Below are 26,929 nucleotides of genomic sequence, written 5' to 3'. Positions count from 1 at the left end.
TCTTCCTGACACTCAGACAAATTTCCACATGCTGATTGCCGGCCTGAGGGAAGAGGGGAAATGGACAAGCGCAGACTTTTTATGAATTACAGTATTTCATCAAAAAGCAAAGATACAAACAAAAAAGACGATGCATTTTTCAGCATCTGTAGATGATGGGCAAGAAATGGTCTTAGCTAAATTCGTGTAAAGGGACGTACGCTGTGGCGCGTTGTGAGTCCTTCCCCTGGGATCTACCACGGACAGTAGGTGTTAGATATTTTTGACATGGTTATTTACTGAAAGCGCTATTGCTTAAAAAAAATGGGTCAGGCCAGTGCTTTAGGGTTGAGTAGATTTCTTCCTGACACTCAGACGAATTTCTACATTGAATGCCAGCCCTGAGGGAATAGGGGAAATGGACAGGCGGAGACTTTTGATGAATTACAATATTTCATCAAAAAGATACAAAGAAAAAAGGCGATTTTTTTTCAGCATCTGTAGATAATGGACAAGAAATGGTCTTGGCTAAATTCGTGTAACGCACACTTTGGCGCGTTGTGAGTCCTTCCCTTGGGATCTACAACGTACAGTGGGTGTTAGGTATGTTGGACAAGGTTATTTACTAAAAGCTGCTATTGCTTCAAAAGAATAAATGGGCCAGGCCAGTGCTTTAGGGCTGAGTAGATTTCTACCCTACACCCAGACGAATTTCCACATGCTGATTGCCAGCCTCAGGGAATAGGGGCAATGGACAGGCGGAGACTTGTGTTGTACTCATGATCATGAATTACAATATTTCATCAAAAGGCAAAGATACATCTGTAGATGATGACAAGGAATGGTCTTGGCTAAATTCGTGTAAAGGGACGTACGCTGTGGCGCGTTAGGGCCCTGTCACACTTGTGTGTATATGCAAGTCCGCATGAGTTGCGTATTAGGACGTTTTGTCAAGGTAAAAACAACTTCTTCCCTGAAAATTGTACATAAACCAAAAAAATGTTCATGCGCAACTCATATGTACTTGAATATACGCACACGTGTGACAGGGCCCTTATGAGTTCCGTCCCCTGCGATCGCCCATTGCCAGTAGGTGTAAGGCATTTTGGACAAGGTTATTAACTAAAAGCTGCTATTGCTTCACAAGTAAAAGAGGCAAAAATTGGGCCAGGCAAGTGCCCAGACGAATATCAACATTGAATGCCAGCCCTCAGGGAAGAAGGGAAATGGACAGGCGTAGACTTGTGTTGTACTGATGAATTGCAATAGTTCATCAAATGGCAAAGAAACAAACTGAGAGGATGTTTTTTTAGCATCTGCAGATCAATGGACAAGAAATGGTCTTGGCTAAATTCGTGTCAAGGGACATACGCTGTGGCGCGTTATGAGTTCCCTCCCCTGCGATCGCCCATTGCCAGTAGGTGTTAGGTATTTTGGACAAGGTAGTCTACCAAAATCTGATATTGCTTCACAAGAAAAAGAGGCAAAAATTGGGTCATGCCGGTGCTTTAGGGTTGAGTAAATGTCTTCCTTACCCCCAGACGAATTTCCACATTCTGATTGCCAGCCCTCTGGGAATAGGGGAAATGGACAAGCGGATACCTGTGTTGTACTGATGAATTACAATGTGTCATCAAAAGGCAAAGATAGAAACTGAGAGGTTGTCTTTTTAGCACTTGTAGATGATGGACAAGAAATGGTCTCGGCTAAATTCGTGTAAAGGGACGCACACTTTGGCGCGTTGTGGGTCCTTCCTCGGACAGTAGGTGTTAGGTATTTTCGACAAGGTTATTTACTAAAAGCTGCTATTGCTTCAAAAGAAAAAAAATTGGGCCAGGTCAGTGTGAAGGGAAGGAACGCACGCCGTGGTGCGTTACGGGTTCCCTCCCCTGGAATATCTCATGGCCAGTAGGTGTTAGGAAGTGTGAGGGGAAGGGACGCACGCCGTGGTTTCTTACGGGTTCCCTCCCCTGGGATCTCCCATGGCCAGTAGTTGTTAGGTAGTGTGGAGAGGCATGTGGAGAGGGAGACAGACTGAAGTGTGTTTTGGGTTCCCTCCCCCATTTTGTCCCCCGGAATCTTCCCAGGCCAGTACGTGTTAGGCAGTGTGGGGAGGGAAGCAGGCTGAAGTGTGTTTCGGGTTCCATCCTCTTGTATCTCCCATGGCCAGTAGGTGTTTGGCGGGATGATGAGGGGAAGGGACGCACGCCTTTGTGAGTTACGGGTTCCCCTCCCTGGGTTCTCCCTTGGCCAGTAGTTGCAAGGATTTCCATAAGAAGAAACCCAGTGGTGTCTGGCTGCCCTAGGCACTCCATATGTAGCAGCAAGCCTGCCAGCAGCAGAATAGACACCATTGCTTTCATACATTCGTTGATTTTTCCGCGTCTTTGTGACGGTAGGAAGCGATGGCTCTGCAACAGCGGCATAGGGGGTGATAAGTTCATCTTCAAGATTGTCACAATTTGTTGTTGGCTTAACAGGATGAAGGGAAGCAGGCAACGACCAACGGGACGCTGCAACATCACGTCGTATCGTTGGGAGCGCACTCCAGGTCTTAAAACGCGCTGACTTTGCCATGCCGTGGATGGCATCGTCTGGGATCTCCCAGTAGGTGTTGGGCAGGATAGGCAAAGGTCGTTGAGCAGCAGCTATATGATCTGGAATCTCTGCGTATGTGTGTGGGAGGGTGGGTAGAGGCCGTTGTGCTGCAGCTATATGATCTGGGATCTCTGCGTATGTGTGTGGGAGGGCGGACAGGGTCCGCTGGGCGGCAGCAACATAGTCCGGGATCTCTGAGTAAATGGGCTGGGAGACAGTACAGAGGCCTGGGGGCAATGTCCTACACGAGACAAGGCCGTGATTTTCCCGTGCGGTTGAATTAACGGTGGCCTGTCTTTCTACCTGGCGCATCTTTAGCAGGCATCCTACAAGGCACAACACGACCAGAACCACCTCGACAATTACTATGGAGACAACTACGGGGTTGAGGGCATCTTCTGGTTCTGACAATCCTTGCTCAGGTTTGACTCTGAGAGTGCGGACCTGAGGTGTAGACTTTGATACCATTGCGGTCTGGTTCTCTGGTCTATGCTCTTCTGTAGTATGAGGAGGCTTGGTCGTCAGGACACTTACTGGGTCTGTATTGCTTCCAGGGCATGGCTTTTGTGGCTTCCTTGGGACTTTGGGGATGGTGAATGGATTCAATGACCGGTGATCGTGTGTGGAGACCAGAATGCAGGCTATGTTCTTGGTGTGTGCAATATCTGCGTAGGTACTGTTGTTTAGGGTGTCGGAACCTGTATATGTATCATGTGGGTCGAAGAACAGCATTGCCACCGATGTATTCCCCACCCCGATAGAAACCAATTGAAAGCTCGTGTTACTCTTCAAGTCTACTGTAACTCCCCGGTTGTGTTTCCACACGCTCATGCATTGATTTGTGGCGTTCTGAGACAGCCCATCTTCGGTGGCAAGGACAACAAAGGGTAGCGTAACGGTGAGGCTTCTTACTCCATCATCATACGTATCGGTAGAGCAAATGCTATAGGACGCAACCCCTGCCTCTCTGGCCTTCCACTGAAGACGCTTCTCGTGCCTTCCTTGATCAGTCGTGATGCAGAACGAGAACGTTGAAACGTGAAGCGAGATGGTCTCGGTGGTCTCGGTGTGAAAGGAGGTAGAATCGATGTCAAGTGTCCATGACATCCTCTGTGGAACATCATCACTTATCGTCACCAAGCTGTCTCCGCCGACATCGAAGAGAGACAAGCTTTCCACCCACAACCCGAGCTCCACATCCAGACAAGACAACTGATTGCTTTCCAGGGAGAGATGATAGATAGTCCCCATTTTGTGAAATGTGCTTGGAGGAATGCTTCTGATGTTGTTCTCCCCTAAGATAAGCTCATCTGCATGCAGGCCGTGGAACCATGCAGGGTCTATGAGCTGCAACAGGTTACCCTTCAGGTTCAGCGTCTGAAGCATTTTCAAGTTACTGAAACACCCCGGGTCGATCTGTTCTATTCTGTTGTAGGTCAGTCTCAGCTCAACGAGCTCTATCAGGCCAGACAACCAGCTCTGTTTGACACGTGTCAGGTTATTGAAATCCAAGCCCAGAGTTTGCAGGTACTCAAAACCGCCAAATGCGTTCTCCTCCACGTCTAGTATCTGACCAAGCACCAGGACTAAGGTTTGTACCGAAGAGTTGCTAAAGGCCGATAGCTTCCCTACTGTCAGAACACCGAAATGGTGATTCATTATTGCGACATGTGGGTGTACCACCGGTACACATGGTTCAGGCGGGACAGGTATGCCAATGACAGTGACGTCATCATCATGACACACCAAACACATACTTGGTGACCACCGCATGGATTGGCCAGGGACACACTCAGACCAGGCTGCATCCATACAGTAAGGGGGGCAGAGGCTAGCTGAGTGCGTGATGGTAGTCGCCAGGGCCAGGAAAACCAACACTAACATGAGGACTCTCCTTTGAAGAGCCATCTTTTTTACAAGAACTCAGAAGAAAACTTTCTACGTTTCTTCTATATATTCGGCTCACCTTGTAAGCTATTAAACAGGCTTCTTGATGTACACAGGGTGTTTCTGTGTCCACTCGTATAGAAGGTATGTACAGGACCCTGCATATGAACAAAAAACATGGTCACGGGACAGTCCTTTCTAAGAACCATAACGAACATATCTTTTATTCTCAAGACACGTTTGAGACAACGTATTACGTAACGTCTTTCCACAACGCCATCTAGCGACGAGAAGTAGTCATAACCATTGAACCCCATTGTAACGTAGCGCTACCCAAGATCTGGTTTGTTCAAAACACCAGTTTCCTTTAAAATGCGAGGATAGAGCCAAATGTTTAAACCATGGGAAGAACGATCCGCTCTCCCACAAGGAACAATGCATAGGTTGTAATTTTACACCCTGTTTAACGTGCAAGCATGATTTATACCCGAGAATGTGGTGAAGGATTATACCATGGTGACCTAAGGCAACGGCAAGTAATTTTTATGGATGACATGAGCGCGCTCATTAATTTTCGCCTGATTTCGAAAAAAAAAAAAAAGAAATTTCATTGCCCTCCAATAATATGTCCAACAAAGGCTTTCTGTGTTGTGTAATTGTTTGATATGATCCAGCAAACGTAAGGCTCAATTGCTCGCATTTGATGGCATGTGTTGACAGGGTGTTCCATATGCCCAGTTGAATATAGTTGCTGCCCAGGTGTTGCATATGAATGCCCATGATGGTATGACAAGCTGTTTTCTGCATTTGTTCTAGTTAATTGAGCTGTATACACATCTTCAAGGACAGTTTGATGTTGACAGTCTAAGGTGTCTCATTGCATATGAATACCCAGTGTAGGTCCTGCCCATGATGGTATAACAAGCTGTATTCTGCATTTGTTCTAGCAAGGACATTATATAATGTCCTTGGTTCTAGTTAATAGTGCTGTATACACAAGGTGTTTCATCGCATATGAATACCCAGTGTAGTTTCTTCAGATGATGGTACAACAAGCTCTTTTCTGCATTTGTTGTAGTTGGTCTACTCAGATGTATACACATCTACAAGGTCATGTTTACTATTGGAACAAGGAGGTCTTATATTATATATGAAAACTCATTGGTTGAATACAGGAATAAAAAAAATGTTGGTCGTGATATCATATTTTGTTGTTAACAAGATTTATGATCTCGAAATTTGAAAATATAGGAATCTTGTTTTTTGCCCGCCTTGTTTTTTTCGCCCTATCTCATTAGTTTTGGAGTCTGCGGAGGATGTCATCCATAAAATTTACTTGCTGTGGCCTAATGTCGTTCACTTGAGTTTTTTTCCTTCTTTCGCAGTCCACTTAAAAGATGTAGACTCAGCAACTTGATTTTCCCCATGAGTGGCCAAATCAGTCTGCAAATCGTACACGGTAAAACGAGCGAATAATTTGAAGCGTTCGTAAAATCTAAAACTTATTTCGAGACAAACTGACGATACTAGGGATCATATTTTAATGATTCTTCATTCCCCATGAGAAAAAAAATGAATAACGCACAAAGTGTACGTATGGCATTGGGTAGTGCACGACATATAGTAGCGCTGAGTACGGAAACGTTGTCAGGCAAAACATTACATGCTTTCTTAATTGTGTGAAAAAAATTAAAATGTCCAATGAACTACCAACTTGACAAACCTACAAGTTCACTGATCTTGGAAAAGGTGCTATGAACATCAATAATCAACACGACTCAACTAACCTTTTAGCTTCAGCCTGTGCCACAGTGCATCAAAAGCAACCAGGTGTATGTCGACAGGCCTCTACGTGTGACCACCATCGGCTGCAGGACTGCCAGGAGGACGTTACACAGGTTTTTGAAGGCAAACAACGGGATGCTATTGGTGGAAAGACGTCGACCGGTCATGACGTTAGAGCCCCTGGCTGTGGATATCAATTCTTCCTGATACTCAGACTGATTACCTTCGCAAAGAATATTATGTTTTCGGTTGGGTGTATTTGTGGGTCAAGGTACCAAGGTATAAGGTATTTGTGGGCAGCATATATATAACTAGAGAAGTTGTACTTTGATCCGAATGATTTTTGGATGGTATGGTGTGATATGTGGATAGGTGTCGGCAAAACGAGGGACAACTTTGATTGTCAGCCTGCTGGCGACCTTTTATGGCTCTACAAACTAGAGTTTTCATATCTCGCGTTTTCTAACAAAAATTAAAAAGAAGGTTGTGTTTTCGGGTACGTGTGTGTCTGTGTGTATTTATGAACAGCATAACTCGAGAAGTTGTGAAGGGATCTTAAAGGTATTTGATATGTGTCGAACCACTTATTGTGATGAATAGTCGGGATCAATCTATTAGTGTTTGGATTTTCTATCAGTTCTCACCACATAACGACATCGTATCTTTGCTCCTTTAATGTCGATATGTAATGGTATAGTGTCATTGAAACTTACTATGTGTAGGAATGACTAGAAATTGGACTTTTTTATTAAAGTTTCAAGCCTCATAAAATGCTCTGGATGCTTTTAAGGAAGGGCAACAGATTTCGACTTCACAAGCATACATACTATACGTTATGATACAGCATTACAGAACGTTAAAAATTAGAGCACATCTAGTCTGGCCCTTCGTAAATTGAGGTTCATACTATTTCTTTATCAACACAGCAGATGTTCAAAGTTACTTTTGAACCAGCGGTCTGGAAAATCAAAAATTGACCGGCCGCGGACAAACTGCACATACGACAGAACACCATGACACATTTTAGTTTTCTTTCCCAAACTAATTATATATATAAAGTCATGTAGCAGTAGCCATCTAACAATAAGATGTATACATAAGATACAAACGTTTCAAGTGCTTCACATTTTAAAAATGATGTGTTATTGTCTTTCGCTATGTTTTGGCTAGTGTTACTCAGCACTTTTACTCTGAGTACGGTAGGATTTGTAACATGGCATGTTAAGACCCAAATATATGTACAAACTCTACCGTATTCAGAGCAAAAGTGCTGCGTAACAATAGCCAAAGGCATAGCGAGATGCAGTACCATATCATTTCTGTACACAATCGACTCAGCTACTAAGTAACAATAAATGAAGAATATGTACACTTATTTATTCATTTCTATAAAATTTCATGTAAATCTACCCCTCCTATCCCAACGCATGTAATGACATCCATGGTTAACCCAGATGTATCCGACTTTCTTATGGTTGAGGTAATGTCTGCATTGGTTGTTGTTCAGTTATTGTTCAGTTGTTGTTGTTGTTGTTGTTTTGTAATTTTCGGTGTTTATGGATTGTGGCCTCTTCTGTCTGACTTAACCTGGAGAGATGTAGACAGGTTCTCCTTCTTTGCCTCTGAATTTACTACGAATTCCAGATGAACAATGGCGTCGTGTGGCGCGAGTGGTAGAGCGCGCGGCTGTCAAACAATGGGACCCGGAATCTAATCCCGGGTTGTGCCCAGAGACATGTCCGAACTTGCGCCCCGACGTTGTGCCCTTGGGAAAGGCACTTAACATGACTTTCCTCACTTCACTCAGGTGTAAATGAGTACCTAACTCATCTAGGGTTAGGGAAGTCCCTCGGATAGGACGTTAAATGGAGGTCCCGTGTTTGGGGAGAGCCACACCCCTCGCACGTAAAAGAACCCACCACACCTTTCGAAAAAGAGTAGGGGCATGCCCCGGTGTGCGATGGTCCAAACCTTACAGTTTGGTCTAGGTTGACATCTTGAAAAGGTGATAGTCACAAACCTTCCACAAATGTGGTAAATCAAAATAAATAAATAAACAATCTCAAACTCGGTGGACCATTATTTGTCGATTTTGTGGGGTTTGCTCCTAACTCGCCTTAGATGTTACAGTGTCTAGTCTCTCCCTAATAAATATATATTCTAATTCCGAGATTCGTGCCCAACGTGTGTGCTGTAGTATGAACAAGGTTTTACTAAAAGCTGTTGTTGTTTCAAAAGGAAAAGTCCGTGGGTCGAATCCCCTGACATGCCAGCGATGTTGTGCCCTTGGGAAAAACACTTAACTCGACTTTCCTCACTCCACCCCACGTATAAAAATGGACACAGTAGATAACAACCCACTGCCATTACGGCCTCAAATAGGCTATGGGACAACCTTTATCTTATCAAGCTTATTGTTCTTTGTATGTGGCACTGTTAAAATACTGTAAATGCAGAAATGTTCGCGGTTGTTTTTATGTTCGCGGGTTTTGCGTTGAACTATTCAGCATGAACTTAAAACCACCGCGAGACTGTTTCACTCACCTATGACTGTAGTGCTACTGTTGTTTCAAACGCGAACTTAAAGCCACCGCGAACACTCAATTTTCTCCCTACCGCGAAATTAAAACCCACGAACTTAAATGCATTTACCGTAAGTTATCCACTTGGATGCAGTACCACATTGTCCTTGTCTCTGTCCAAAAGCAACTAAAATTTCTTTATAAAATCATGTTTCAGTATGGACAAGGTTGTTATTGTTTCAAAAGAATGGTAGGTCAGACGAGCGCTCCAGGGTTGAGTAGATTTCTTCCTGACACTCAGACAAATTTCCACATGCTGATTGCCGGCCTGAGGGAAGAGGGGAAATGGACAAGCGCAGACTACTTATGAATTACAGTATTTCATCAAAAAGCAAAGATACAAACAAAAAAGACGATGCATTTTTTAGCATCTGCAGATGATGTGCAAGAAATGGTCTTAGCTAAATTTGTGTAAAGGGACGTACGCTGTGGCGCGTTGTGAGTCCTTCCCCTGGGATCTATCACGGACACGGTAGGTGTGAGATATTTTGAACACGGTTATTTACTAAAAGCTATTGTTTCAAAAGTTAACCAGTGCTTAATGGTTGAGCAGATTTCTTCCTTACACCCAGACGAATATCAACATTGAATGCCAGCCCTCAGGGAAGAAGGGAAATGGACAGGCGTAGACTTGTGTTGTACTGATGAATTACAATAGTTCATCAAATGGCAAAGATACAAACTGAGAGGATGTTTTTTTAGCATCTGCAGATCAATGGACAAGAAATGGTCTTGGCTAAATTCGTGTCAAGGGACATACGCTGTGGCGCGTTATGAGTTCCTTCCCCTGCGATCGCCCATTGCCAGTAGGTGTTAGGTATGTTGGACAAGGTAGTCTACCAAAATCTTATATTGCTTCACAAGAAAAAGAGGCAAAAATTGGGTCATGCCAGTGCTTTAGGGTTGAGTAGATGTCTTCCTTACCCCCAGACGAATTTCCACATTCTGATTGCCAGCCCTCTGGGAATAGGGGAAATGGACAGGCGGATACCTGTGTTGTACTGATGAATTACAATGTGTCATCAAAAGGCAAAGATAGAAACTGAGAGGTTGTCTATTTAGCACTTGTAGATGATGGACAAGAAATGGTCTTGGCTAAATTCGTGTAAAGGGACGCACACTTTGGCGCATTGTGGGTCCTTCCACGGACAGTAGGTGTTAGGAAGTGTGAGGGGAAGGGACGCACGCCGTGGTGTGTTACGGGTTCCCTCCCCTGGGATCTCCCATGGCCAGTAGGTGTTAGGTAGTGTGAGAGGAAGGGACGCACGCCGTGGTGTGTTACGGGTTCCCTCCCCTGGGATCTGCCATGGCCAGTAGGTGTTAGGAAGTGTGAGGGGAAGGGACGCACGCCGTGGTGTGTTACGGGTTCCCTCCCCTGGGATCTGCCATGGCCAGTAGGTGTTAGGAAGTGTGAGGGGAACGGACGCACGTCGTAGTGTGTTGAAGGTTCCCTCCCCTGGGATCTGCCATGGCCAGTAGGTATTAGGCGGTGTGACGAGGGGGAGGGACGCACGCCGTGGGGTGTTGCAGGTTCCCTCCCCTGGTATCTCCCATGGCCAGTAGGTGTTAGGTAGTGTGACGAGGGGGAGGGACGCACGCCTTGGTGTATTACGGGTTCCCCTCCCTGGGTTCTTCCTTGGCCAGTAGTTGCCAGGATTTCCATAAGAAGAAACACAGTGGACCCTGGCTGCCCTAGGCACTCCGTATGTAGCAGCAAGCCTACCAGCAGCAGAGTAGACGCCGTTGCTTTCATACATACGTTGATTTTTCCGCGTCTTTGTGACGGTAGGAAGCGATGGCTCTGCAACAGCGGCATAGGGGGTGATAAGTTCATCTTCAAGATTGTCACAGTTTGTTGTTGGCTGGACAGGATGAAGGGAAGCAGGCAACGACCAACGGGACGCTGAAACATCACGTCGTATCGCTGGGAGCGTGCTCCAGGTCTTAAAACGCGCTGACTTCGCCACGCCGTGGATGGCATCGCCTGGGATCTCCCAGTAGGTGTTGGGCAGGGTAGGCAAAGGTCGTTGAGCAGCAGCTATATGATCTGGAATCTCTGCATACGTGTGTGGGAGGGTGGGTAGAGGCCGTTGTGCAGCAGCTATATGATCTGGGATCTCTACGTATGTGTGCGGGAGGGCGGGCAGGGTCCGCTGGGCGGCAGCGACATCGTCCGGGATCTCTGAGTAAATGGGCTGGGAGACAGTACAGAGGCCTGGGGGCAATGTCCTACACGAGACAAGACCGGGACTTTCCCGTGCGGGTGCATCAACGGTGGCCTGTCTTTCTACCTGGCGAATCTTCAGCAGGCATCCTACAAGGCACAACACGACCAGAACCACCTCGACAATTACTATGGAGACAACTACGGGGTTGAGGGCATCTTCTGGTTCTGACAAGCCTTGTTCAGGATTGGTTCGGATGGTGCGGACCTGTTCAGGCTGATTTGTAGACTTGGATACCATTGCGGTCAGGTTCTCTGGTCTATACTCTTCTGCAGTATGAGGAGGAATGGTCGTCAGGACACTTACTGGGTCTGTATTGCTTCCAGGGCATGGCTTTTGTGGCTTCCTTGGGACTTTGGGGATGGTGAATGGCAAGGGGGATGGATTCAATGACCAGTGATCGCGTGTGGAGACCAGAATGCAGGTTATGTTCTTGGTGTGTGCAATGTCTGCGTAGGAACTGTTGTTTAAGGTGTCGGAACCTTTGGTACTGACTGTATTTGTATCATGTGGGTCGAAGAACAGCATTGCCACCGATGTATTCCCCACCCCCAGAGAAACCACTTGAAAGCTCGAGTTGCTCTTCAGGTCCACTGTAACTCCCCAGTTGTGTTCCCACACGCGCCTGCACTGATCTGTGGCGTTCTGAGACAGTCCATCTTCGGTGGCAAGGACAACAAATGGTCGCGTAACGGTTAGGCTTCTTACTCCATCATCATACACATCAGTAGAGCATATGCTATAGGATGCAACCCCTGCCGCTCGGACCTTCCACTGAAGATGCTTCTCGTGCCTTCCTTGATCATTCGTGATGCAGAACGAGAAGGTCGACACGTGAAGCGAGATGGTCTCGGTGTGCAAGGAGGTATCAGAATCGATGTCAAGTGTCCATGACATCCTCTGTGGAACATCATTACTGATCGCCACCAAGCTGTCACCGCCGACATCAAAGAGAGACAAGCTTTCCACCCACGACCCGAGCTCCATATCCAGACAAGACAACTGATTGCTTTCCAGAGAGAGATAAAACATAGTCCCCATTTTGTGAAATGTGCTTGGAGGAATGCTTCTGATTTTGTTCTCCCCTAAGATAAGCTCATCTAGCGCATGCAGGCCGTGGAACCATGCAAGGTCTATGTGCTGCAATAGGTTACCCCTCAGGTTCAGCGTCGCAAGCATTTTCAAGTCACTGAAACACCCCGGGTCGATCTGTTCTATTCTGTTGTAGGTCAGTCTCAGCTCAACGAGCTCTGTCAGGCCAGACAACCAGCTCTGTTTGACACGTGTCAGGCTATTGAAATCCAAGCCCAGAGTTTCCAGGGACTCAAAACCACCAAAGGCGTTCTCCTGCACTTCTACTATCTGACCAAGCACAAGGACTAAGCTTTGTACCCAAGCGTAGCTAAAGGCCGATAGCGTCTCTGCTGTCAGAACACCGAAAGGGTGATTCATTATGGCGACATGTGGCCGTACCGTCGGTATACATGGTTCAGGCGGGACATCATCCTGACACACCAAACACAGACTAGGTGACCACCGCATTGATTGGCCAGGGACACATTCAGACCAGCCTGATATCAAGCAGTGGGGGGCGCAGAGGCTAGTTGAGTACGCCGTGATGGTAGTCGCCAGGGCCAGGAAAAATAACACTAACATCGGGATTTTCTTTTGAAGAGCCATTTTCTACAAGAACTCCGAGAAAACCTCGTACGAGTCTTCTATATATTCGGCTCACCTGTGAAGCTTGATAACAGGCTTCTTGATGTGCACAGGGTGTTTCTGTGTCCACTCGCAGAGAAGTTTCAGGGCAGGATCCTGCATATGAACAAAAAAACATGGTCACGGGATAGTCCTTTCTAAGAACCATTACGAACATATCGTCTACTCTCAAGACACGTTTGAGACCACATTAGTTCCACAACGCCGAGAAGTAGTCATATCCATTGCAGCCCTGAAGAAGTTAACGTAGCATTACCCAATGTTGTCCGATGGGTTCAAAACCACATTTTTCAAAAAACGCGGACACAGCCAAATGATTAACCCATGGGTAGAACTATCCGCTCTCCCACAAAGAACAATGCATGGTCTGTAATTTTACACCTTGTTACACCGTGCGAGCATAATCTATACGTGTATGTGGTGAAGGATTATACCATGGTGACCTAATGTCGTTCACTTTAGTCTTTCTCCTTCTTGTGCAGTCCACTTAAAAGATGTAGACTCGGCAAATTTTCCCCATGAGTGGCCAAATCAGTCTACAAATCGTACACGGTAAAACGAGCGAACAGTTTGAAGCTTTCGTAAAATTTAGATAAAGAGAAAGCAACACACAGTCTCCGTGTAAATTAATTGATTGTATGCATAGAAATTATGCCACGCGTGCGTTATGTACACAGTTCAGTTAGATGTCTATTGTCTTCTATATCGGGACACAAACTGATTTCGAGACAAACTGACATGACTCTGGATCATGTATATTTTAATGACTCTTCATTCCCCAATGAGAATGAATTTTGAATAGTACACAAAGTGTAAGACATTGGGTTAGTACACGAGATATAGTAACGCTGCGTTAGATGACAAAGTGCTGAAACATTGGCAGGTAAAACATAACATGCCTTTGTGAACAAAAAAACTCAAATGATCTGCCAACTTGACAAAACTGCTAGGCTCACTGATCTTGGAAAAGGTGCTATGAACATCATTTATCAACACGATTCGACTAACCTTTTAGCTTGAGTCTGTGCAACAGTGCATCAAAACCAGCCAGGTGAATGTCGACAGGCCTCTTCTCTCTTCACATGTTTTCTTCACTGCAGGAAACGTGTGACCACCGGCGGCTGCAGGACTGCCAGGAGGACGTTACACAGGTTTTTGAACGCAAACAACGGTATGCTATTGGTGGAAAGACGTCGGCCGGTCATGACGTTAGAGCCCCGGGCTGTGGATATCATTTCTTCCTGATACTCAGACTGATTACCTTCGCAAAGAATATTATGTTTTCGGTTGGGTGTATTTGTGGGTCAAGGTCCCAAGGTGTATAAGGTATCTGTGGACAGCATATATAACTCGAGAAGTTGTACTTTGATCCGAATGATTTTGGGATGATATGGTGTGATATGTGGATAGAGGTAGGCAAAACGAGGGACACGTTTGATTGTGGGCCTGTTAGCGACCTTTTATGGCACTACAAAAGAGTTTTCATATCATATCTCGCGTTTTCTAACAAAAATTATTTTCAGAGCTAGATAATTGTTGCAAATAAATAACTAAATAAATGTGACAAATAATCAAGTTTAATCATATGTTCTCCGCAATAGTAACAGAAATAGCCTGAACGTGATGAAACTGTTTAAAGTATACGTAGAACCGGCGATTCAAACTGCTACGCACGACAAATTAAAGCAAATTGGTGAGGAAGGCATCCGCCATCTTTCTTCGGCTCCAAATGATAGTCACGTGACGTGGGAGTCAAAGGTTTAATACGTGATACGAGGGCGTTATAGGGGAGGGACCAGCTAATAGAGTTGCGCAGTAGAGTGCACGGTGCATAGTATTTTGCTTACTTATTTTTTAAATAATTTTTTCTTGGGCAAATGTTGGTTAGAATTGTCCAGTTTTCTGCTAGAGAGGACAGAAGAATGTGACTTTTAAAAATCTGGCCAAAATAGGTGATTTTTGTCATGTTTGATCTCGGATTGACCTCTGAACCCTTCTCTTCTGGTTGGACTGATATATTAGGATGAGGGGTGAAATCCTGGTCTCATCTGAAACTCCTACTTTTTACCTAAAGCAACCTGACAAATCCAGCTTTGCAGGGGTGGTAAAGATTTGAGGTTTGAAATGTTGATACATGTGTTTTTAAGTGATTGTTTTTGATGGCTTAACCATGTGTGACATAGGAAAGGCCATTCGGAGGTCCCTCCCCTATAGATGGAAGAGGCGGTGGGCCTTGTGATGAAACTGGGCGAGAGTTGTAACAAGGGTATGATTGCTAGATGGCGCTTTTCACCAATGTCAACATAATGCTTGCTCATCATTGGAAACAAAGAGGGACAAGAAGTGCCAGACGAACGCAACGTGATGAAACACTTATTGACAAAAACTTTATTTCCTCGGTGTTATAACGTACCACAACATTAGGTTTACACTCCGTGACATCAAACTATATACAAAGACTGTTCAGTTGATTCCTCGATGATGGTTAAGGGTTACCAAGGTTCTATAACAGTATATTCAGGAACATCCAGAACGTTTAATCATATTGGATAAGATAAAAGCATAAGATATTTTTTTATTGAAATGAACATTTTGAAATTGTTTTTATGTTTGTTGCTTCATGATAGCTGCTACAATATCAGCAATAGAAGACATTGAATTTGATTTCTAGATTTGTGTCAAATTTGATTTATCGTCTAATTGCCTTTTTTTGTCAAATATTTTTTACCGATGAAACCCATTCAGGCGCAAATAGATATTTTTTATCCATCAGAACACTGAGAACCTTGTTTTCCCTACTATTTTTCGTCGAAAAAACAACTAGTTCATCAAATGAGGAGCGACTCTTCTTTTCACCAACATCTGATGCCTAATAGTGTCATTTTCGAGGCTTCGTACACAAATGGTGACGACATCGACACGCGAAGAAATGCTCAGCTTCAAATGGTTGTTCTTGTGTCTAAAGTATGACATAATACAGATAAGTTGTCAATAGATTATATATGGGTCAGAGGGTAGTGCTACTCTAGTGACTACTGCATTCCAATGTACTGCAAAAACAGATTGGTGAATTGGCAAATAAATTTTCTCGGCAAATGGATGATAAAAACGTGGGTATTATGTTTCAATTGAGCATTTCTTCGTTTTACAAATACACAAACTATCCCCACAAAATATTCATCATAGATATGATGACTTGGTCCAACATTCACATGTACTTTTCTCTAGCTACACATTATTGTCATACTACGTATAACCCTTCCGTATTCACGTTAAAATCTATTCAGCGTATACAATTTAAGCATACCCTATCCTCAGTCACATTCCAGCTACACATAAGACTGCACACTAAAATCGTTTGTCCTTGACGTAAAACTTAGTCTGGTTTAGACTGTTGTTGTGTCTACAATATATAACTTTTTTTATGTAACACATGATCTAAATAATGAAAAAATGTTCGTGTATTGTTTGTGTACCATCGACTATATGGATTTTACGACAATTCGAATTCACGACGTTCTTGATTTTGAGTTCTATCCAGGCATTTTTAACCGTTCTGTTTCCCGCGCACTGAAATACCGTTGCTATGGCTACCTCAACATTCAAATGTTGTGACATAGCATCCCTCAAGCGTAGACAATTTGAGTATGTCATTATGCTTTACATTCTATGGCCAAGAAAATAACCTGTTATGTTATGTTATGTTATGCTATTAACTTGTACATTTTTACTAAAGTCAGTTAACAGTTAGCAGAGTGACAAATAAACGTTACTCACAAGCTATACACACTGACCTCTTTCTTGAGAATACTATGATTCACCAATACGTTTATACAATATTGGAAACCACCACATTTATTGTATGTATCCCAGACACACCCATACCCTACATGACAAATATAACCCCTTCCATTAAAATATCATTACAGTCTACCAAAGACCCTACCTGTGAATTTCTACATTGAAAATATATTCAAAAATCTACAAGTACAAAAGATCCTCCTACAAAATCAGACATATCTTACAAGAACGTTGTTAACTCTTGTAAATAATGTATGTAAATTGGAGATGTGTCCCAGCGGACCCTGAATATGATCGGTCCACTTTTCTATTTAGCTACGGACAATAAAGATGGCGACCGGCTAGTAACAGATGTTCAGGGTCAAAGGTCACTGTGAAATGGTGGTTGGTGGGAAGTTTTATATCAATCGTTTTCACAAGACCTCGGTTCGTTTTAGACCTCTTTTAAAGTTGAAACTAGCTGTGTTTTGTAGTGTCAGGTTGAAAGGAGAATTCAACCTGTTTTGTGTATGGAAGTAGAAAATAATGTTTCACCCATTGCAATGGGTGCCCTTTTTGTACCCTTCTGTTGTATTGATGTTTGCAATATCTACATAGCTTGTACTTAAGACTGATCATGACTTCACCTGTGTACGACAAACTTTATCAACCTAGATATCCGTATCTGAAGTATTTTGGACCGCAACCATTAGGCACTGTGACTTTGTTGGTAATGTAGGATCTTACTTTGGTGACGCCTTCGATCCTCAATAACGTAGATACGATTTACGGGAGAAAGAAAGCTCATCTGTAATGTTGAAAAACGTCACAATGAAGTTAACCTTGTTCCAAGTCTACCGACAATCTCTCCGCCGGGACGGGGGAAGGTACAGACTTCCTTTGCGCCAATACAAGAGTCACGTGTTTGGAAGGTCACGTGACTGAAGTAGTGGGTCAGCAACCATGGAGAAGATCTTGCGGTAGCCTCCTTCGCAAATTTCTGGGAGCTCCAGCGTTTATTTTTTGGGGGGGAGCGCTGATTCGCGATTTTCAACATGGGTCAGGGTCTCTAATTGCTGGGGGAGATTTTTTCCGCCCCCTTGCCTGGCGCTCCTAGAAGTGTGCGAAGGAGGCTAATCTCACAGTAGGTAATTATGCATTCTCTTCTGTTGGAAACAACGTTAACTAGATTATGGATACGTCATGATGTCTCGTATTTGTGTAAGAACTAAAGAATTGTCAAAAAGACGCAGTCGCCTTCCAGACGGAAAACATTGCTACCCACGGGGAAGATCTTAGAACCCTTAAGCAATTGGCAAACTGCGTCTTAGATAGCTCCTAGGTATCCACTTCCGATCACACGGTGCTCTCAGCCTGGGAGTGGGCGGGGCTGGCGGGTGGAGGGTTTGCCTTGACATGGCCATTTCCGGACTTGTCTCCACCAGGAGCGCCATCTATCGCCACCATATGGAGCTGCAGAAGTGGAAAATATTGTCTCACTTTGACCCTTGTCTATTGATATTTTAAGACCATGTTTACCTCTTCCTTATTGTATTTTATAGGTTTGCGATAGGAAAACCTATTTTATTTTTGCCTGTGGGCGCCACCATGTTTTTGTTTGTTTCCGGTCGCCATGTTGTTTGTTGTTCTCCTGCACTGTTCAGTACGATGCCCTTCTATTTTTGCTATTCCTTGTATTTCACAACAAGGCCTAATGTATTGAAGCCCTCCACTCTCCCCCTCCCTCTACGAAGATCGCAAACTGATACCGACCTGTTGTTCCCTATCCGCGGCATCCAGGTCGTCCCGGGACAGGTGGTCCACGATCCCGGCACCCACGGCGTCGCCCAGCACGTTGATCGATGTTCGGAACCGATCCCTACAATGTAAACAATAAACAAATAGTCAATCAGGGAACTAGTGAAAGGACGATCTGATATGTCACATAATAACCAACATCAGGTCATGTGACAAGAGAACTCCAAGACGAGATCTGACTTGATGAAGAGATAGAGTTCGTCTCGAAAGCTCCCTAGAGAAGCAAACTCTTTTGTTGTGTGTATGGTTAATAAACTTGAACACACACACCAATATATACAACAAACAAACATACTGAAAACAATACCTCCATTTCACGGAGGTAACAAAGAAGGACAAAGCCATGGGACTCACAGGAGCCAATCAACGGCAAGGATGAGAGTGACGTCTCTCGTCGGCAGCTGGAGGGCAGTCAGCACCAGGAGCATGGTAACGAGGCCGGCGCTGGGCACACTGGCGGCTCCGATACTGGCTGCGGTGGCCGTCAAGCTGTCAATCAACATGTCACGTGACGTGAGGCACAGGCAGATGACAGAAATAGCGTTTCATTTTGTACGCATAATACATTCAAAAGTTTTGAGTACTCTTCAAACAAATTACCAACTATGAGAGTGGGCTCTCTTCTCCTCTTGACACGGACCATAGCACCCGCCATGAGAAGTACGACTGACACAATTAAGGTTTGTGGGGCGGATAATCTAGTTAAATTGACTTTGCACTATTTTACCATTAAAGAAGTGAGAGAAAACTAGGTTTGCACTGACTGTTGGTAGCAAGAACAAAAGGTTTCCAAATAAAGTTTTTAGATTCATATTGATGACGTAATCATGTTTTATTACCCTTGTCATTAATTTTTCGAAGAAAACTACAGAAATTCCCAACAACACAAAACTTCATTTTTCTGACGGATAATGATAAAAGCTACAAACTGGCGTTGGCGCCAACGTAAATAAGCAATAAACTATAGTTATAGCGAAACAACAACGTCCTATGAGGGATAAAAACATTTAAGATAAGATAAACCGTCACCTGCATGTGATGATCTGGCCGATATCCAGCTTCATGTCGTTTAACTGGGCGATGAAGATGGCGCCCACTGCCTCGTACAGGGCGGTGCCGTCCATGTTGATGGTAGCGCCAACCGGAAGTACAAACCGAGTCACGCGAGAGTCGACGTGGTTGTTCTCCTCCAGACAGCGGAACGTGATGGGAAGCGTGGCGGCACTACAAAGCAAAAGAATAGACTCAGTCGTCCAAACCTGCTTGGTAATCTACAGCCATTTTGGTGACTGAGAAGGATGCATAATGCACAAGGTAACAGTAACTTGAGGAACTGGGTAGATTGTGAAATGTGTCTTAGAGCAACTGGATAGACTTTTTGCAGAGCAACTGGATAGATTTTGTTCAAAACAACTGGACATCTTTTGAATTTCTTCAGAGCAACTGGGTAGATCTTTTCAGAGCAGCAGGATGGATTTTGAATTTTTTTCTCAAAATCTAAGTATCCAGTTGCTTTAGTATATAGCTTTTACCTTGTGGATCTTATGACCTGGATGTCTAACCTTCATCGACATGTAATGGTAAGGATGACTTTGTACCGGCGAGGATCAGTCGGAAACGGTCGGGTGATGCGTTGCCAACAGAATGTTACATAATATTTTTCTTACTTACTTACAGTACAGTACTTACAGTTATTTTCAGAAGCGGTATCACATATGTACATAGCCAATGAAGCATGTACAGAGTGGTATCATTGCAATCATAATCTTCAGAAGCGGTATGACATAGTTACATGGCCAATGAGGCACGTGCAAAGATGTGTGGTGACCATTTATTAAGTTGTATAGTTGTTACCATACTATTCAGAAACCGTATCACACTTGTACCTAATGGCCAATGAAGAATGTATAGAGTTGTATAATTGTGATCATAATCTCCAGAAACGATGTCACGTACGTTCATGACCAATTAGGCATATGCAAAGTTGTATGGTAACCGTAACTGACCTGGAAGCAGTGCCGAGAGCCGTGATCCAAGCCTGCAGCATACCGCCGTAGAACCACAGCGGGTTTTTACGGGTGATGATGAAGTAGATCATCGGCAAGACGAAACAGCCGTGGACGATCAGTCCCAGCATCACCGTGAGCATGTACATCCCCAACATCCGGGCTACCAGGGCCAGGTTCTCGATCTCCAGAATCTTGCCAATGATGAGGCTGCCGATACCGATGGGGGAGTACCTGGGAACGAGATTGATTCCATGCATGGCGGTCAACGTCTCGCGAGATCTCGAATAACAACGCGTGATAACAAACGAGATTCGTGTAGGATTCGTGTCAGGCATGACGGTCTCGGTCTCGTATTATCTCGGACAACAACGCGTGATAACAAATTGATGGATTAACCGATCAGGCAACTATTTTATTTGTTTAAAGACAAGGACAGTGTGGCACTGCACTTAATTACAGTGCCATGTTGCTTCCATATACACCAGAAGTGACGTAGGCTATATGCTTCAAGTACTGAAATACCCCCCGATCGTGAAACCAAACTGTCTACAATTGAATGGACAATTATGAGGAATTATTTCCACTCAATGTTAACAAACAGTGCAACACCAACAACAATATCTCTCCCTTTACAGTTGGTGGCAGCGGTGGGATTATACGGAATATACAAGTTTTGGATTTCATGCTTAGTGGGAACATCAACTTACCACATGACTCCAAGAACGATCCTCATGGTGACGTCGTTCAGGTTACTAAAGAACTGCAACATGACGTTGCCTTCTTTACCCATTCTACCCAGTACAATCCCAAACACTGCACAGAAAGCGATCAGTCCTGAAAAAAGGCAAATCACCATCAGACGACGATCCCTTCATACTGTCGTCAAGAACTGGAATCTTTCTCTCAAATCAAAGTTAAGCAGCATTTTCAATTTACTTCATTGCATACATAAAAAGCTGACAACATTTCACAACATTCCTCACAAAAAAACAAAGTCATCTGCTCACATATTGGTCACAACCATGTCCCTACCTAGAACGTTGGTGCCATCAGTCTTATCGAGACTGCGGTAGATCTTGGTGTCCACCAGGACTTCGTACGGCTCTGACGTGGAGGTGATGTTCAGCTCGTCGGTGCTGTTGGTCGTCGTGTTGGTGACGTTGGCGTAGACGTACTCTTCTTTGTACGCTGTTTGTTGCTATAGGCAAACAAAAGTGGAAGGAAATACGATTTGGAAACGATGAAATGCTTCCACAAAATCATCAGTAAGTAAACTACATTAGTATTATACATTAGTATCGATACTTTTATATATACCCCGTCCGATAGCAAATGCCAATAATTCGGGTTTTTCATTGAGTTTAATGATACATATGTACTTGAAGATATCTTAAAATGCGTTTTGCAGGTGTTAGATTCAAACAATTTTTGCACGAAAGAGTAAAAGTCTCAATCTTTTTATAGATGTTACAAAATTTGTAACAAGACGTCATCAATTCTTATGATATCACTGACTAAATGAAAATACTCACGCCAGAGATACAAGCCTCCACAAGGTTTTCCGGGAAGGCGTTCCTGGAATAGAAAGTAAATGTATTAATTTTTTCCCTTAAAAAAAGTGATCAGGCTGCCATAGCATTGAAGGGAAATAACGAAGGAAACTTCAAGTTGGTTCAGGCATTTTGGCCTGTCCTGTTGATGATAAAGCAGATAGCAGATTAAATCATTAGAGCTCAATACATTACGAATAGGGGGCGCAGTTCTCACAAGTGGCCTTACTAAGTGTCTCTGTATTAAGGTTAAGGTCCTTCCCGTACCAGACGGTGCATAATGAGGCGCCAAACTCCGTTTCGGCAGCCCTGGGACACACAACTTTGTGCAATCCCTACAGCAGGGAGCTATTCCACTGGTAGTGGTGTGTTTAACTACCATACTCTTTCCCAAATGCTGAGTGCTAAGCAGAGAAAGCAGTATGTACCATTTTTAGAGTCTTTGGTATGACCCGGCCCTGGTTCGAACTCACGACCTACCGTATGCAAGGCGAACACTCTGCCCACTAGGCCATTGCACCGGTCTCTGTATACTTGTTGGCAAAACTCAACTTCTGCATGTTTAAGAAGCTCTTGTGAAATGTGATGGACTTGAGACATCACGCTTTCAGAGATTTGACATTGGTTCTGGGTGAACAGACTATGACTGAACCGCATCAATGGTATCGGAAGTATCGGTTCCACTGGCTCTCATATGCATGATGAAGTATGCTCTGCTGACTAACAAAGGCATATCTTATATCACTGACGCGGTCTATCTTTGATGTTGACTTTCTCTCTCAGTCCCAATGTCTCAAACAGCAGCTTCGAATATATTCAAATATAACTTTTCATGGTAGATCTCGAAAGAGCCAGCTAAACGTGAAAAGCAACATCCATCTTTGACAAATGAATGGCATCGTAGGCTGAGATACTATGCACCATGTTAGGCTTGAACGATGGTAATATTACGACGGAATGACAGGCGCGAGGTTTGGCGCCATTTCTTATCTCTCAAATACGACTTGCTGACTGTTTCTTAGAATACTTCAAGAAAAACTTTAGATGCATTCTAAAACCTGTCAGAACAATCCCAAGACGAATTTGTACTTTAATCAGCTTGAAGTTTAGGATGAATGCTTAATTTGAATGGCTCAACGAATACGTTTTGAACTTAGGCTCCGCTTGCCCACATCGCCTGTATTCCAGCTGTGCACAGCTAACACATTGTCACTTAAATGTGTTATAAAAAAATGCGGCCGTCGGGCGATCCTACCCGCAGTCGGGCTGGTACCTCGGGTGATACGGAATACCCCGTGTTGTATTTTATTTATGTCATACACACCCGCGAAAACACACATTTCAATGCGGAATGCGCCAAAGGTTGAGGAAGTTTTGTGTCCTCGAACACAAAACTGTAACAACATTGATTCCAACCTCCGAATCCGGTATTCGAATTTTCGGCGGCGGCGCAACCGGGGTCGAAATGCATTCGAAACATTCTATGGAAGCCCGTGTGATACAACTCCCGAAAACTATGTGATACGGGAAATTATCACACGGTCCGGAACACCCGTATCAGGCCCAGGTTTGACATAAATTGTGTTACAATGTGGCAATTTTATAAATTGAAAAATAACCCTCAGTCTTCTAAGCTATTATAGCCCATGATTTCAGTCGAGAAAGTATCATATTATCTTGTCAGCAATACTTGATAGAATATGCTAGATCATCTCCTTTGGCATTTGCATCAGGCCAACATTGATGATTCAAGAGGATTTCATATGACTTGATTCATTTTCTCTATTTCGAACAAGCAACCGAAAAAAATCCACTGTTGTATGAGGATTGATACATGTCCGGAGGCAGTCTCGCATCCTATTGGTATATCCATAGTGAACATAGCCTGTTATTCAGACACCATCCATATCATCGAATCGTAGATTAAGGAAGTCCATCAATCTTCCCTTTGTTGACATTGCAAAATTACCTTGCACCAAAGATCAAAGCTAAATAACGGCCTGCCATGTGTAATATGACTGTATGATGGAGAATGAGTATACACATTGACGTCCTAAAGGTAGTTTCACCCTCAAACGGAAGACATCTAAGAGCTGCAGTTGAACAGAATATTGATTTTTTTTTTGTTCGCTATTGCTTTTGATTTCGTTGCGTCGCTATTTTGTGACATTTCCTTTTGCCAAACTATAATTTCATTTTGCTGCTCGATACTTTTGGTATTTGAGTCATTCTATACATTTCCTAACCACCCTTACACTTCCAAAATGGTCTCTTCCCCACGCCCCATTATAGGAGACAGATGTTGCCATTTGGACTGTCGGCATATCTGATGACTCTCGACTTTGATACAACTTCTCTGACGCAAACTGGGACTGAACAGTCGGTAATGGACATTTTCGCCTGAGGCTACGACGAATCTCTCATTTGTCATCTTCATCCCGCCTCAGTTGATGCAGTCAGAGTTAGCTGCTAGACCTTCTATTCTTCCAGCATGGATGGAAGCCAGTTGCCTGTAGAGAGTTTGTTCACAAATCAAGAAGGCCGTAGAAAAGATTTTCGTGTCTACGTTTCTTGCAATTTTCTTCTTCTGTCACCCCGTATTTTCTCATTTACATTTCTTCTGCTTTTTTCTGCTTGACCAACGGCGTATTTACTTTTCATGAATAAAAGTATGATATGGAAAGATATACTATGTCGTTTCTCTGGAACACTGAATGGTACCTTTGCAGGCACGACTTACCTTGATAATTTGATGGTTTATGATTGCTTCCAGGACTTGCGATGGAATTTGATATGTCAAATCATTCGAGGAAGTCATTTTCTTCTCTTAATCGAATGATTGTGCTCACTTGTTTGGAAAATAACACTCCTCGGAGTTCAAATCTAATAGTCCTCAGTGGAAAACAAATATCAAGGCAGCTCACATGATTATATAGAAAAATAAAATTATTCCTACAACTAATATGATAGTCAAAATCTCAATTTTCCATATCAGTAAAATTGTTTACTTTCCCAATTAAATATTTTAATCATGACCAATTCCGAAGACGTCTAATTTTCACCAGAAGAGCATCACACATGGACTTGAGCTCACTATCGTTCATACTTTTCAACATGTTGTGGTTAATCTAAGACACAACACTAACCAGTCTCGTAAGCCTTAACCATATACGTACCCATGTAATGCCATAAAAATATTACTTGAAACATATATCCCTTTCATATATGAAACTATCGTTGATATTTATTGCTAGAAGCCAAACATAGAAGACATATATCTTTGACTACTATTTGTTTTCATGTGTGTTATAGGATCGATATTACAACTTCAATTAGTGGTCTACCATGTGAGGGATTGACTTATCTCGCAGTGAGAATTATTTGCTAAGGATGATAAAGTTTTTTTTCGAATATTCATATTTTCATGGGCATGATTACTGAATTGTGAACTGGTTATGTAATACGATTGGATATATGGGACGATACGGCTCAATACTCTTGGGGAAGATACGAAAGTTTTCACGCCCATAGTTTCTACGAACTTTGACGGGAAGTCTACTGCATGGCACGGGATTTATACCACAAACTAAAGATAAGATTGCCACTGGTCACGCACTGTTCACGTGAATCAGGCGTGATCTTTTATGGAACAGTACACCGTTCTATCAGGCCTGGTCGTGCGGACAGCCATCTTGTAATGGATGTGCGAAACTGCCTAATGACCAGTACCATTCCTTTGGGACCCTCCCCTTGTATCAGATTTTGTCAGCATGATGTATATATTCAACGTGGTCACGCACTCAAGGCATTGCTGTGATTGATGGTACCCTTTTCTCCCAAGAGGCGGACACTGTAGCCAAGAGTAGTGAAGACAGCCATGGCAATTGATAGCTCAGGTTGTCCAACGACCTTATCCTCCTTCAGAATCTAAGTCAAGTAATTTAACAACAGTTTATGAGATATCTTGTTGGGATGTTTTTTGACATACATTTTTTCGGACATATCAAATTTCAGACGTGTGAGTTTATGGCCTTCTCAATCATGGAGGCCGTGAAAATGCCAAAATCAATCGAAATGTTGATTGGTTGCCATGCGACATGACGTATGTGTTTTTGTCTATTGACTTTTACAAATGGCTAAGAATAAGGCCACTTAATCTTGTGAACATTATCCTCGATCAGAAGTTACTCGTCTTTAAGATCTTACTCCACTAGACGGGTACCGTTACACACAATTTGATGGCTGATTCCACTATTATTTTTCAATTAGATTGTAACTATATCTGAGGTAGCAAATTGGTTGTGAATGAAGATATTGAAAAACGTATTGTGTTTGAATGACTCAATCAATTAGATCGTCTTGTCTCATCGATCATTGGCGGTATCTCATCCATCTGGTAACATATCATCGCGTGTGCGTGGATGATTAGCAAGTAACATGTGTCTTATCACATGTGTCTTATCACATGTCTACAGGGCGGTATATTTGCAAACATTCTAGATGAAACCTCCTGGTATTCTCCTTGACATTACACCCCTTTCCCACTAGGGCAGTGACTTCGCTACGACCTCTCTGCGAACTAAAGTTTAACAGACCACTCAACGAATTCCATAGATAAAAAATATTCTTTTTACGCGTTGTATGTTTGTTTTGTTGTCTCTTCAGTCATACATGTTTACATTTGCTTTTAGATACATACTTGTACATTTTGCATGGTGTTCCAGTTATGAAAGCAAAGGTTACACAAGTCCAGTTAAGGTCGTAGCGCGGTCGCAGCGCATGCGCAATCGCTGTCTTGTGGAATGGGGGCATTACTGAGCATGTAATCTGTATATTTCATAAGAGACATTTGTTCATATATCTATACAGTATTGCTTTATAGGCATTGATGAATATAGTTTTCTGCATCACACACAATAGCAATAGTTCCCTTTATCTGAATTTCAAGCCCATACCATTATCCTGCCAAGGTCACAACCTCACACAAGGTCAAAGTT

General features: G+C 43.4%; 1 protein-coding gene across 4 annotated transcripts in view; it reads right to left on the bottom strand.

Moving 5' to 3' along the window:
• Positions 1-15,557: 15,557 nt before the first annotated feature.
• The window catches only part of LOC136421615 (excitatory amino acid transporter-like), a 43,831-nt gene continuing 32,459 nt past the window's right edge, over positions 15,558-26,929 (bottom strand). For all 4 annotated transcript variants that reach the window (XM_066409073.1, XM_066409071.1, XM_066409072.1 and 1 more), the window contains exons 4-11: positions 21,915-21,957; positions 21,415-21,580; positions 21,090-21,216; positions 20,380-20,613; positions 19,403-19,597; positions 18,728-18,862; positions 18,329-18,434; positions 15,558-18,028 (exon numbers count right to left, since the gene is read on the bottom strand). In XM_066409073.1, coding sequence (XP_066265170.1) covers positions 17,912-18,028; positions 18,329-18,434; positions 18,728-18,862; positions 19,403-19,597; positions 20,380-20,613; positions 21,090-21,216; positions 21,415-21,580; positions 21,915-21,957 — 1,123 coding nt within the window. In that variant the 3' untranslated portion in view covers positions 15,558-17,911. The remainder of the gene's footprint in view (positions 18,029-18,328; positions 18,435-18,727; positions 18,863-19,402; positions 19,598-20,379; positions 20,614-21,089; positions 21,217-21,414; positions 21,581-21,914; positions 21,958-26,929) is intronic.

This window comes from Branchiostoma lanceolatum, chromosome 16 (genome assembly GCF_035083965.1).
Source record: "Branchiostoma lanceolatum isolate klBraLanc5 chromosome 16, klBraLanc5.hap2, whole genome shotgun sequence".
In the NCBI taxonomy this organism is placed as follows: Eukaryota; Metazoa; Chordata; class Leptocardii; order Amphioxiformes; family Branchiostomatidae; genus Branchiostoma; species Branchiostoma lanceolatum.
This window is presented reverse-complemented; position numbering and strand designations above follow the sequence as displayed.